The 14,182-nt window shown below is 41.5% G+C and overlaps 1 protein-coding gene across 2 annotated transcripts in view; it reads right to left on the minus strand.

The window, feature by feature from the left end:
- The window catches only part of LOC311237502 (sarcoplasmic/endoplasmic reticulum calcium ATPase 2), a 109,341-nt gene that overhangs the window by 29,913 nt on the left and 65,246 nt on the right, over positions 1-14,182 (minus strand). For both annotated transcript variants that reach the window (XM_084325422.1, XM_084325421.1), the window contains exons 6-9: positions 11,555-11,635; positions 5,987-6,072; positions 2,768-2,923; positions 975-1,116 (exon numbers count right to left, since the gene is read on the minus strand). In XM_084325422.1, coding sequence (XP_084181548.1) covers positions 975-1,116; positions 2,768-2,923; positions 5,987-6,072; positions 11,555-11,635 — 465 coding nt within the window. The remainder of the gene's footprint in view (positions 1-974; positions 1,117-2,767; positions 2,924-5,986; positions 6,073-11,554; positions 11,636-14,182) is intronic.

Genomic DNA, 14,182 nt, shown 5'->3' on the forward strand with positions numbered 1-14,182 from the left:
TTTATAATTCCGTGGCCGACGTTAAATAATTTATGTAGTATGGGTGATATATAGATCAGAGCAGTTTGTATCGAAAATGGTAAAGAAAAACGCTGAAACTCACCCCAGTCTCCTCTTACCGTTAGGTGATGAGCGTGGAGCAAAAAGATCGCTATTATGGGATGTTGATCTAGGTGATCCAGTTCCGGTTTGTATAATACTAATATACATCCAATCATGTTGTTTATTGAGTTATGGCAACGGATCGATATGCACGGTGTCTGGATAGAGTCCCGCAAGCGATAGCGAGTGGCCGGAAGGAATAGGGGACGGACTAAGCACTTCCAACTACTTCCGGTTTTGGCAACTCGCCGATCGGCCACCAGGTGGCGGTATTGAAGCATTGCAGAGTTGTCTTACACCAGAAAAGACTCCGTGGGTGAAATGTGAATACCATGACGAAAATATGAAATATTGATCTCAAAGACACCGTAACCCGTCATTGGCAGATTACGCATGGCGAGGAATGACGTGTAAACACGTCATCGGCGGAGAAAGGACAAAATCGAAAAAAAAAAAAAGAAGAAATCACATTTTCTCATGTTCTATTTTTAACTTCAGAAGTAAAAACAGAAGATTGGTTTTCTGATTTGTGATTTCGGATTCTAAATCGGATATGAAATGATCAAATGATACACGGATAAATGTGTTGCACATGAAAGCTGTAAACCAACACTGTTGCTAGGTTTCAGTTACACAAAATGAGTTAGTTAGCTATCCCCCCCTAAAAAAAAGATCTGAAAACAAAAGATACTGTCAAAATGTTTAAATATAAGGGGGGGGGGGGACCACAAGAATTACCCAAGGGGGGCTGACTAAAACAGTTTGAGAACCACTGGGCTATTTGGTGTGCCTTCTAGTATGGTAACCTAAATTGTATTGAATTATGGACCCAAAATGGCTGGTTAAATTAAAGCTCAGTCCAGCTGCTTTACCCTCTGGGATGGCAGCCACAGCCAGGGCCACAGCGATCTTGAAGTAGTACACAGCTCCGCGGATCCAAGATCCTCCATGGACAGGGTCGTTGAAATGTCCGATATTGATGATCCAAACCGCAATGCAGATCAAGGAAATTACCTGGGGTTAGATCACAACAGATTAGTGCCCAGAGATAGTGGAGTGGTTAAGACCCCTGCCCCTTGCTGGACTAGGACTGAATCCAACCAGTCTTCTCTCTGGCTGACTGCCTCTCAACCTTCCTACTGTCTCAACAAAGAACCTTCTCTCCTGTGTCTCACCTACTCTGTCTCTCTCTCAACCTTCCTACCGTCTCAACAAAGAGACTTCTCTCCTGTGTCTCCTCTACTCTGTCTGCCTCTCAGTCTTCCTATTGTCTCAATAAAGAACCTTCTCTCCCGTGTCTCCTCTACTCTGCCTCTCAGCCTTCCTACTGTCTCAATAAAGAATCTTGTGACATACCTGGCAGGAGTATTTTGACAAAGCCCTCTAATCATCAAATATCCAATCAACCATTTAAATACTTAGGTAACCTTTAAACACTGATTTACAAATGAGCTGGTTTCACAATTCATGAATTCGATGAACCCATCAACTGAAGCCTTATCACTATAAAAGGTCTCATCTAAAAAAAACTCTACACTATATCCTCTGTATTTATTGCACTTTTATACTTTTTGTTCATGAAAATGTATCAGACTTTGACTTGAAGACTTTTATTGTGAAAAGTCTGGAGCGGAGGTTTAAAGGATTCTGCTGGTTGCTTGACTGAGCTCTTGAGGCGCTCCTGTGGGAAAGTCTCGCCTGCTGACTCGTCTAAATTGATCATAACTACCGTCTGTGGAACCCTAACCCTTCTGAAAAAGGAATCAGTGTTTTAATGCCACTGTACAAGCGAGATAGAACACACATGCACACACATCTCTCCCTCTCGGTGATGAATGAGAAATTAACGATGATTAAAATGTATTCCATTTTATTACATTTAATTTTCTTTACATTAAAATGATTATATTTGAATGAGAAAAGCTCCCTAGACAAGCCAGTTAGTGTGTTCAAGCTTGCGTGCAATGCATCCTGGTACATGTAGGCACTGCCGGTAGGGTTCTGCGAGCAAGCGAATGGAGAGGAGTAAGTCTATTGCTTCGACTGACAACACTGGCCACCAGCTAGATATCTAGAAATCAAGTTAGATGTTGGATATTGAAGTAACGCCAGATGGCCCAAGCATGTTCATAGAGTTGCGGCCCTGTCACTCTGTTCCGGGCATGTAACCAAAAATACTAAAACGGGAGGAGACTGCTCACTCTCCTATGAAAGATAGTACATTAGATTAGTTTAGATTACAGTTGATCATCATAACTTTTGACCTACCGTGTCTCCCTCTCAGTCTTCAAACCATCTCAAAGCAAAAATACTGAGGGTAGTGGACTGCTCATAAAAGCTTTAATCTATTGCGAGGCTATTATTGTTGTGAAGTGATGTTGTAATTTAATCTAGCGTTGCATAACTAAGCATTAAGCTGTTACTTGTACTTTAACTCATCTGTTAAAAAAACATGTATTATTGATTAAAGCATGTTTTAAATATGCAGGACTCTTGGAAGAGTAGCCCTTAGGCTAAAAAGTAATTACATTTAAAAATGCATCCATATAAATGAAAGTGGCTGACAAATCAGAAAGCAGAGAGGAAACGGATGACTTCCAGGACATGTTTCCATATTGGCAACACAGTCAGAAGATATAAAAGTGATTCTCCATCAGAAGCTCACCTTGGAGAGCTGCTCTCCGAACTCATCCAGCTTCTGCTGCAGCGGCGTGCGCTCCTGTTCGGTGGCGGCCATCTCGTCACGGATCTTGCCGATCTCTGTGTTGACACCCGTGGCCACCACCACACCCACAGCCTTGCCGGCAGCAATGTTGGTGCCCTGGGGGACGTTAGGAGACCAGATTAAAACACGTAACTAGACACGTTGAGTTTTAGTTAGTAGGAGACCAGATTACAACACATAACTAGACATGTTGAGTTTAAGTTAGTAGGAGGCCAGATTACAACACATAACTAGACACGTTGAGTTTCAGTTAGTAGGAGGCCAGATTACAACACATAACTAGACACGTTGAGTTTCAGTTAGTAGGAGGCCAGATTAAAACACATAACTAGACACGTTGAGTTTTAGTTAGTAGAGATTGAATGTTATTCTGCTTTAGTTTCTCCTGGCACCACAACCTGACATATTGAATGTTAGTCTGCTTTAGTTTCTCCTGGCACCACAACCTGACATATTGAATGTTATTCTGCTTTAGTTTCTCCTGGCACCACAACCTGACATATTGAATGTTATTCTGCTTTAGTTTCTCCTGGCACCACAACCTGACATATTGAATGTTATTCTGCTTTAGTTTCTCCTGGCACCACAACCTGACATATTGAATGTTATTCTGCTTTAGTTTCTCCTGGCACCACAACCTGACATATTGAATGTTATTCTGCTTTAGTTTCTCCTGGCACCACAACCTGACATATTGAATGTTAGTCTGCTTTAGTTTCTCCTGGCACCACAACCTGACATATTGAATGTTAGTCTGCTTTAGTTTCTCCTGGCACCACAACCTGACATATTGAATGTTATTCTGCTTTAGTTTCTCCTGGCACCACAACCTGACATATTGAATGTTAGTCTGCTTTAGTTTCTCCTGGCACCACAACCTGACATATTGAATGTTAGTCTGCTTTAGTTTCTCCTGGCACCACAACCTGACATATTGAATGTTATTCTGCTTTAGTTTCTCCTGGCACCACAACCTGACATATTGAATGTTAGTCTGCTTTAGTTTCTCCTGGCACCACACTATGGCCTTCACTGAAAAGCATATTATTTATCCAGCAGTCCCCACTTCTTCTCATCTTATCATTGTTAGCATGCTTTATTGAAAACATTGGATACTGCTAACGTTAGCCACCATCTATCAGCTTGCAATACCCATTGGTTTAAATGGGGAATGCTAACAAATTATACGACGTCAGCTGGTGGAGAAAAGGCTTCAAGGTCTTTTTTTTTTCTGGAATGAAATTCAAAAAGGAAGAACTGATCTACGATATCAAATGTTAACAAGACATTGAGGAAAGTTTCTGAAGAGGAGCAGGGAGGACAGGACGGGGGCGTAAAGTGTTTGACGGTGGTCTCAGTCCCTCAGAGATAACAGGGTGAGAGAAGGAAGGTGGGAGAAGAAAAGGATGACAAAAACAAAGGGAAGAGGAGCAGAGAAGAATTGAACCCTTGCAACAAAAATCCATACAAATCCGTTTTGAAATGTTGTGGCCATGAAATGTTGTATTCTGCAGTTATGTCATGTACAATCACCTGGAGCATCAATGTGATGGATCACCCGACAGTACTACATATCACCTAACGGTACTATATTTCAGTACTACAGGACAGTACTACAGGTTAGGGCTACACGATTTGCTGAAAGAGTGGGATTGAAAGAGACCAATATTTTGCTTGCGATATAATATATATTTTTTTTATTAAATACAAATACTTGCTTGGTTATCAAGGAAAATGCAGAGATTACTCATCATTTTAAAACGTCTCAACTCAAACATACAAACTAATTGTAATTACATGCAATCTTTATATAAAAAAAATAGGGCTGTCAAAGTGACCACCTTCGGTTTCACCTCCCGGTGATCGGACCAATCACCTCTGACGGTGAAAATTATTGACCGTTTTTGTAGCCAATGAAATTCTGGAAACGACCATATCTCACGCAAGGGATATTTCCCAGGATATACATTGTTTTCCATCTGCCGAAAGTTCAAGACTCGTTCGGACATCTGCTGCATACCATTAGAAAAACATGTGTAAAACTCATTTTCTGCTGTATCGTTATCAACTTTGGACCTGTACTAGATAAGACTTCAGGCTGGACCCATTGTGTTTTCCAGCTCATACCTCTCAGCTGGAACCTGTAAGAGGCATCTGTTTGCTAAAGTGTGTTCAAACCTCTGTACATCTAATAATTGTATGCATTATTATTATATTATTATTATTAGAGTAGCACAGTGATACTTCCTGTTGTGGAAGAAAAATTCTGAATCTTTCCTTTCAAAAAGAGGCCAGACTCATGCATGTGCTATAAATGGTTCAAGAATAGCTTTCGAATTACTTTGGGTATGCACTCGACAGGCGTTTTATTTAAGAGGTTAACACGTACATTTTTTTCGATTCATTTTATAATCTTAATTAATCACATTAACCTTTTTGACCCCAACAGCCTCCCATAGTTACTTTGATTTCCTCCCGGGTGGCTGGTGACGTCTGTTTACATTCCTGACCATAGGGAGACTAGTACAGTGACCAGACATCCCTGAATGTTTAATTTCATAATACAACGTTTCCGAATGGACTTTTGGATTAAACCAAGTTGTATACAGTGATAAACAGCCTTTCCCAGCGGAACACACGTTACACAGGTCGAGCTACGCATGCTTAGCTTGCCAACGTTAGATAGTGTCAATGAAAAAAGGAGCCGTTTGCCAACAAAGATGTTTCAACAAATGTATTTACAAAATGGATTACCATTCAAACGTTATTGATGATGTACTCGTCTAACTTTTTCAAACCATTGTGACCGCAACAGTTGCTACATTATGTGTGCAAACATTTTTATACGCATATATACAGCTCTTTAACGGCTCGGATTTGGACATTTAATGTGAGAAATTGCGGGCTTTCACTTGCATGCATTTAGCATGCATTTAGCACACACACACACATTTATTTAACTAAATTGCAGACTTTTTTGCGGTTATATAATTGCACAGGCTGACATCAAGATTGCAATTGCAATTAGATTAATCGTGCAGCACTACTACAGGTACATATCACCAGACAGGGTTTGAAAACTTAAGGGTTCAGTGAGTGATCTATAAAAAGGTGGAAGAATGGTATGAAAGGTGGGGCTGGTCCTCCTGAGTGACTCACTGAAAAGAGCATGTTCTTCTTATCCTGGTTGACGGCGCGGGGGTCAGGCACCGGGTCAGTGTGTTTGATCACAGACACAGACTCTCCTGCAGGGACAGAGGAGGGGGGGGGGGGAGAGAGAGAGAGAGGGAGAGAGAGAGAGAGAGAGAGTCAGAGTCTAAACTGAACAGACAACCTCTCGTTCATTCTTTTGTCTGTCCTAATCCTTGACAGGCAGTAAGTAGAAACAGTTTGGACCATGTACTATACATGTTTAAATGATGAGAGAAACATGTGTTGTTACAGTCAAAGGTGTTAATACATAGTAGAAGTAGGTGCAGAAGTATAATTGAGCTAGGCACTGCACCCCAAGAGCTGGTGCTGCACTGAAGGGGCGCCTTTGTGCTGACATTTCTTAAGGAATATCAGTGTGTGTGTGTGTCTAGAAGGGATATGTGGAAAGATCAATTCCAGTTATCTTGTGTTCTGGCCAGAAAAGGAGAATCTTCATCTTAAAAGCACAGGGAGAAAAAGAGGGATGAGAAGAAGGAGAACAGAAGGAGGAGGAGGAGTTGAAGTGATGAGGTGGGCGACGGGAGGCAGATGAGTCTAGATTCAGTTTACAGCTGACCCAGCAGACCCGTCAGTTACACAGGGCTACTGCTGCAGCCCTCACTCTGTCAGAGAGAGAGAGGACACAGAGAAGGAGTGCAAGAAAAATAAATAGTAAGAGAGGGAGAATGAGATGGAGAGTGAGAGCAAGAAAGAGGACAGAGAAAGAGAGTACAAGAGAAAAAGATAGTGAGAGAGAGCGAGGCAATTGGGAGATGTAATGAATAGGCAGAGAGAAATAGGAAGGAAAACATAAGAGAAACCGAGAAAGACAGAGAGATAAAGGGAGAAAGAGTGTGCTTGTGGATGATGAGCTGGTGTGATGGAGTTAAGACAGGCAGTCTCTGACGGGCTGCGTGGCCAAGAATAGAGGGAGAGAAAAACCGCCTGAAACGCTGAAATATCTCCTGGAATCTGCTACCAATTAAGGCAACAGAGGGGAAGACAAGATATTTGAACAGGGCAGGGTGGAGGGGTGAACCAGGAATCACTCTTTTCATCAACCCATCCTCAATTTTATATAACAATCTATCTATAAGTCTCGACAGACGCAACCATTCCACCAGACATGCTTCTGCACGAGGTTTTACACTTGCAAAAGTGAGGTCGAAAGCAATGAAGCGAACTGTCATGTTTCGTGGTATGCAGGAATGGAACTCTTCCCAGACATGTTAAGCAGGAAAATAGTAAATGTCGGTTCAGAATCTTGGTAAAACAACATTTTCAACCAAAGAAATTGACATTTCCTAATAGATAGTGTTGTGGAAAATGTGTATATGGAGTGGACTAGTTTAATATAGGTCAACTAGCAGTGCTGAAAGACACTAGGGCGACAGTCCGGCTGATGTTCTTAAAACAACTTTAAGTATGGGACAGATAGGGACATATAGACATTTCGAGTACATCACATCTTGTGCTTTTAATCTTGTACATCACATCTTGTTCTCTCTTTCACACACACACATATACTCTTTCACATTCACACACACACACACTCATTTTCACATTCACACACACACATATACTCTTTCACATTCACACACACACTCATTTTCACATTCACACACACGCACTCATTTTCTCTTTCACTAATCTTGACTCCAGACTGCAGCTTTATCTCTCTTCGATGTTAAATCTATGTGTCATCTTAATGTACGTCATGTCATATCTGATATAATATGTCACGTCATCATATCCGTCATGTTGGGGCAGGGCTGGGAAGGTATTATCTGGGGGGCACGGGGGTGGGGAGGTTAGAGTGTTTTTGTTCAGCTGTGGTGACCGTCTGCTAGATCCATAGCTCTGCTGTTAAACTTTCTTTCCTTAAATAAATTGCTTGTTGAAACTGGATATATCGTCTCCTGCTGTGTTAACGACTACTCAGCCACAACAATAGTGTGTACGTAAATGAAAATATTGGGGTCCGATATGGATATATTATTTTTTTTTTATCCACTTTTTCTCCCATTTTCTATATTTTTCTCCCATCCCAATTTCGTATCATCCAATTCAACCCTCCCCTGTCACGAACGCTGTTTCTTGCCTCCCACAAGCCGGCTGCAATGTGGACTAAGTCATACATAGCACAAGTCCCCTCCGGTACTTGAGGTAACAGCAGTCGCATCTTTTCACCTGCGCAGCTCGATCTCAGTGGCGAGGAGTAACGCGTGGGAGGCTCACGCTGCCCCCGACACTTCCTGATTCTACTGCGCAGGCGCACCAACCGACCTGTAGGAGTCGCTGTCCACAACGCCCGATCCCCACCCATCAGTTTCCCACCCCCTAATACGGCCAATGTGTATTAGTATGAACGACCAGCTAAACTGAAAGCAATGTGGAGCGCTGGGCTCGAACAGGCGAGCCCAGCGTCTCCGCATTCGTGGCGAGCGCCTTGCCCACTACGCCACGTAGCCACCCATATGGATATATTATTAGAAGATTGTATGAAGGTTGATATGAACATAGATAATGTATGTAAAAGCTAAATAGTATATTATGCTGCATTGTATTATGAATAAATTATTAGTAGGTATTGTATTATGAATTGATTAGGAGTATTTATTGTTTTAATTGTCTGTATGCCATGTGAATGTTGTGAGTGTATAAAGTCTAACTGTATTTTACGTGTTATGGACCCCAGGAAGAATAGCCACAGCACTGCTGTGGCTAATGGGGATCCAAATAAACTATCAATCATCCATCAATCCTCCTGAACTTCCTCCCCTCCATATACAACTTGAACTATCAATCATCCATCAATCCTCCTGAACTTTCTCCCCTCCATATACAGTATTTGGCATGTGAGCCACTGTAGGTGAAATTGAGAATGAGGTTAATTTTTTGTTTTACTGTCCTGTCTACAAGGACATAAAGGGAAGTACTCTTTAGTAAAATGTCCTCCATTTATGTTGATTTTCTTGAGGGATGAATATGAAATACTAGAGTTGTGCTTCAGGAAGGGAACTATGTAGCAGATTGTATTTGGCAAGCTCGATTGTATTTGGTGCTCGATGAAGAGCGGGTTTAGAATGAGCCGTTTGGTCTAAGCCAGTGCCCTCCCTGGCTTCAAACCAATCAGGGCATGTTCAGGTGTGATTGAAGTTATCTTCAGCCAGTAGCACGTGATCATCATACCCAATATCTTTGTGTTGTATCTTGTTCCCTTCCTTCAGGGAACAGGGGTTATATACATAACCCAAAGATGTGTAATGTGAATGATGTTAATGTTACCCGGAACACTAGAGTGCGTCAGCTTTTCTTTTAGTTCCAGACAGTGTCAAAAACAGCTGGATAGCCAAAGTAGCATCAGCTAGCTAGCTCACTATCGCAGGTGATATAAAAAATAAATAAAATCTATTCATCCATCTATTCCTCCATAAGAGCAGTGGAGCAGTGGTTAGCAATGCTGCCTCGCAGCAAGAAGATCCTGGGTTCAAACCCCACGGTGGAGCAGTGGTTAGCACTGCTGCCTTGCAGCAAGAAGGTCCTGGGTTCAGTGGTTAACACTGCTGCCTCACAGCAAGAAGGTCCTATGTTCCAACCCAGGGCTTGCATGTTCTCAGGCGTTTGCGTGGGTTTCCTGCGACACCAAAAAAAGGCATGTATGCTAGGTCCATACTCCCGTCCTTACCTTTGACCAAGGTACTGGCATTACAACTGGAGTTTGTCCCCAAGCGTCCGTCTGTGGTTGCCCACCACTCTTATGTGGTTAAGGATGGGTCAAATGCAGAGGAATAATTTTCCCCACAGGGATTAATAAAATATATCTTAACTTATCTATGTCTGTTATCCACCCTTTGAATCCGTCCCTCCATTCCATTAATCTCTCCACCCTCATCTATTCTCAGACTCTCCTTCCATCCATCCCTCTTTAATGTAGGTATCCTCTGTATTGATTAAACAATGATGGCTGCTGTGTGAATTGAGACCAGCTGAATGTCTCTTTCTTTCTCAGTCAATTCGTCCATCCATCCCTCTCTCCATCCCACCCCTCAAGCGTATTCTGTATTGACTAAGCAGTGATGGCTACTGTGTGAATTGAGGTCCGTCTGATAGATAATTCGGAGCTGTGGAAATGATCCGCTTGTTGTCACAAGCGGTGCATGACACAAACAAATGATACCTATGTATTCCAGGAACAAGTATAATTTTTTTTAGTGATGCACGATATGGCAGTTTTTTTTTTTACACATCGGTATCGGTCCGATAAAGATAGGGTTGATATTAAAAGAAAAAAAACTTTATTTTTTCTTTTTACATGTTTTGGCCTTAAATAGTTTCAAAATAGTCATTTCTGAAAATAAGTTATAAAAGTATATTTATATAATTAATAAAATAAAAAAAAAAAAAAAAAAAAACGTTTTGGAAAATAGCTCTTTATTTGATTATCATAAAAAAGTGTTTTCTATACAGAGATATCGACATCGGTAAATATCGGTATCGGCCATAACAGCAATATTAATATCGTTTATCGGTCACAATTTTCACATCTGTGAATCACTAATTTTGTGTGTGTGTGTGTGCACACACACGTCCCATATCTGGTCTTTGGAAAGACCAAATGACATCAGAGGAGTTTGATAGTATTTACTGAGGGTTGCCAGATAATGTTGATATTTAAACATAAAAGAATTATAATACATAAATGTATACATGATCATGCAACATAAACATTATTTTGTAGGAGGGAGAGGGAGGTACAGAGGGGTTTTAGATTGTGTTTTGTGAAGTTTAGACTTCAGAGAGAGAGTAAAGTACCGTGGCAATTTTAGCATGGTGTTATTCACCGTCAAAGATGAAAAAATAAATTAAGAAATTGATATTCTCCTTTGGTTCATTACAATTTATACAAGCCTAGTAACAGACACAATATTTCTGACACTGGGAATACATTATATATGTATTCCCAGTGTCGCTATTCCCCGAGATCCATAGATGTCCTTAGATACCAAGAACATGCAAATGGACCTTGTAGAAGTGGAGCAATCTTCCATTTACTTTGGTATGTATTTTTAGGCGGATTTTCTGAAAATAGGGCTTAAGAGGTTAAGTGATTCAATGTTCAGCCCCAATAACTACGGTGTGAATGACAATCCAGCGAGTCATACTGAGCCGGTGAAATGATCCATTTGTTGTCTCTCCATCAGGGTTAGTGTGAAGAGATGAGTCAGCCAGGGTGGCCATTCACTGGCACCACTCTCAGAACACAGACTGTCACACCGAGGGCTGAAAAAAAACCATGCGTCATACCTCGCCTTCCAATGGGCTCTCTGTAGGAGATTGCAAGGACACAAACAACACTATACAAGAAAGAGACACATAGAACTGACAGACCAATGCAAAGGGACAGAGTCGACCCATCTCCCGAGTGTACCGAGTTGGTCTGAACCCAAGGGGGTAGCACCCTCACTGCTACACAGACAAACGTGACGGAGACAAACAGATGACAAAAGACGGTATAGAAAAACAAAAGGTTACCTGTGAGAATGGACTGGTCTACCCTGAGGGTGGTGGACTTAATGGAGGTCAGCCTGATATCTGCCGGGACTTTATCTCCAACTGTGGACAGAAGCAACACAAAACAAGGAGAAACATTAAGTACCTTTAGAAAGACTAAGACTACAGTACTTTGCAAAACTACTAGCCTGCAGCGTTTTATTCAACGTCACAGACTTGAGGACGTTGACTTCTTGATGGTTCCAGAGAACAATTTGGGCACCCGTTTTAATATTCTCATGAGCCGCACGCGGCTCCCGTTGCACACTTTGATTTAGAACACGGCTTCATAGCATTTAAAAAGGGTCTGCGACTTAAGAGGATTACACAGGAGGAGACCATGCCATCAATAACTGGATTATGGCTAACCTTTAACCTTGAATATTTACCAGTGATTAAGGAATATGCTCCAATACAACCCGGGTACGGCTGCCACCCTTTTTATATTTGTACCCATCCGTCGACATGCAAACTGAACTCCACACAGAAAAGGCCCCAGTTGGATTTGAGCCCAGGACCCGCTAGCTGTGAGCTAACAGTGCTAACAACAGTATCACAGTGCCGCTCCAAACATGCAATAGGGTCTACAATTAATTAGTTGCACAGCTGTCCTAGAACTACCATTTTATTTGTCACAAACTGAAGATGAAGCATCCTAAACCACCGTTTTGTCACAAACTGGAGACGAAGCATCCCAAACCACCGTTTTGTCACAAACTGGAGATGAAAAGTCCCAACTACCGTTTTGTTACAACCTGGAGATGAAAAGTCCCAACCTACTGATTTATGCGTTACTAACTAGAGATAAACCATCTCAAACTATCGTTTTATTAGTTACCAACTTCAACCTTTTATCCTACTGTCCAGGACCATGGGTAAATCTGTTTTGTACCTTTTATTATCCCTGGTAGGACCTTAACTTCAAACCCTGCAGTCAATATTGGATTAATGGTATGTACAAGAACTAGTGATGCACCGATGTGAAAATTGTGGCCGATACCGATATTAATATTGCTGTTCTGGCCGATACCAATATTTAACGATGTCGATATCTCTGTATAGATTTATATCTGTATATCATTTTTTATGATAATCAAATAAAGAGCTATTTTCCAAAACGCATTTTTATTTTTTACTTTTGTAATTTACTTTCAGAAATTACTGATATTTTGAAACAATTTAAGACTAAAACATGTTAAATAAAAATACATTTTTATAAAGGATACAAGTGTGTCCTGAATTCACACTATGGATAACCCTAACCCTGAGTATTTATCTAACTCACTTGAGAGACCAAGTCACTGTATTCAAAACTTAAAGTACAGTAGTAGGCCTTAAATTGCCCAAGCCAAAGGTATTGGTATTATATGGGCGGCCGATATTATATTTCGACATCGGAACGATACCGATGTGTAAAAATATTACCATATCGGCCGATATATTGTGCACCACTAACAAGACACACACACACACAGGACATGGCACCAAACGAATGCGAACCATTGTTAATCCAACTCATGGTTCTTGAGTAATAAAATAATCAAAGTCAGCTTATTTGCTCGAGAGCAGTCAGAAAACAATAACCAGCAGCCGTGGATAAAAAAAAGTTATTAATGTGCCACTCAACTCCTGCACGGGACATAAATAGATTGCTGGTCATTCTTTCCACTAACAGAGGGCTTTAGTAATTCCCAGTAAAACAAATGTTCAAATGTAAATATCCCCCCCATTTCCAAACAAATCTTTGCAGCACAGAGGAGGGGGAGCATCTGGGGGGGAGCTATTAAAGCCCTTGACATTTATTAGCCCTGGCTGAGAGGGTATCAATCTGTAATCCTTTACTCCAAGAACACAGCGCGTGGTTTCACATGCTATTTGGACCCAGTCTGGGGGAAGATGGGAGGAAGTGATAACAAGGCTGACTGACGGAGGAATCCAGAGACGAGACCTAGTTCTTCTCTCGCATAGAAGGAGAGGAAGAAGTTCAGCTCAAAAACAACAAGACATCATGCGGCTTGAAAAATTGGAGGTAAGGATAATATGTAGCTGAGAACAAGTCTCACTGGAGAGGAAGAGAGGAGGAGGGAGACATAAACCAAACCTCCAGCCCTATGCAGTGCCCTTGTGTGCAAAGAGGAAGAGAGAGCGAGCGGAGAAGAGGAGAGGAGGAGGAGGGAGTTGGGGAGGAAGGGGGATTAAACAGGGCCGGCAAAACACACCCAAAAATGGGAAAACTATTTTGACCGGTAGTAGAGCATGTGCCGGTGGAGCCGTGGGTCTGAAAACATGACTCCACTCTTGTGGGCTGGTTAATGGAAACCAGAGATCCCCCTGCCTAGTCAAAAACATCCCACCATTCCCACAATACCAGCACCCACATCCTACTCAGATGGTAGTTATAAACAGTACTACCCACATCCTACTCAGATGGTAGTTATATAAACAGTACTACCCACATCCAACTCAGATGGTAGTTATAAACAGTACTACCCACATCCTACTCAGATGGTAGTTATATAAACAGTACTACCCACATCCTACTCAGATGGTAGTTATAAACAGTACTACCCACATCCAACTCAGATGGTAGTTATAAACAGTACTACCCAC

Source organism: Notolepis coatsorum, assembly GCF_963971535.1.
Source record: "Notolepis coatsorum genome assembly, chromosome: 11".
NCBI lineage: Eukaryota > Metazoa > Chordata > Actinopteri > Aulopiformes > Paralepididae > Notolepis > Notolepis coatsorum.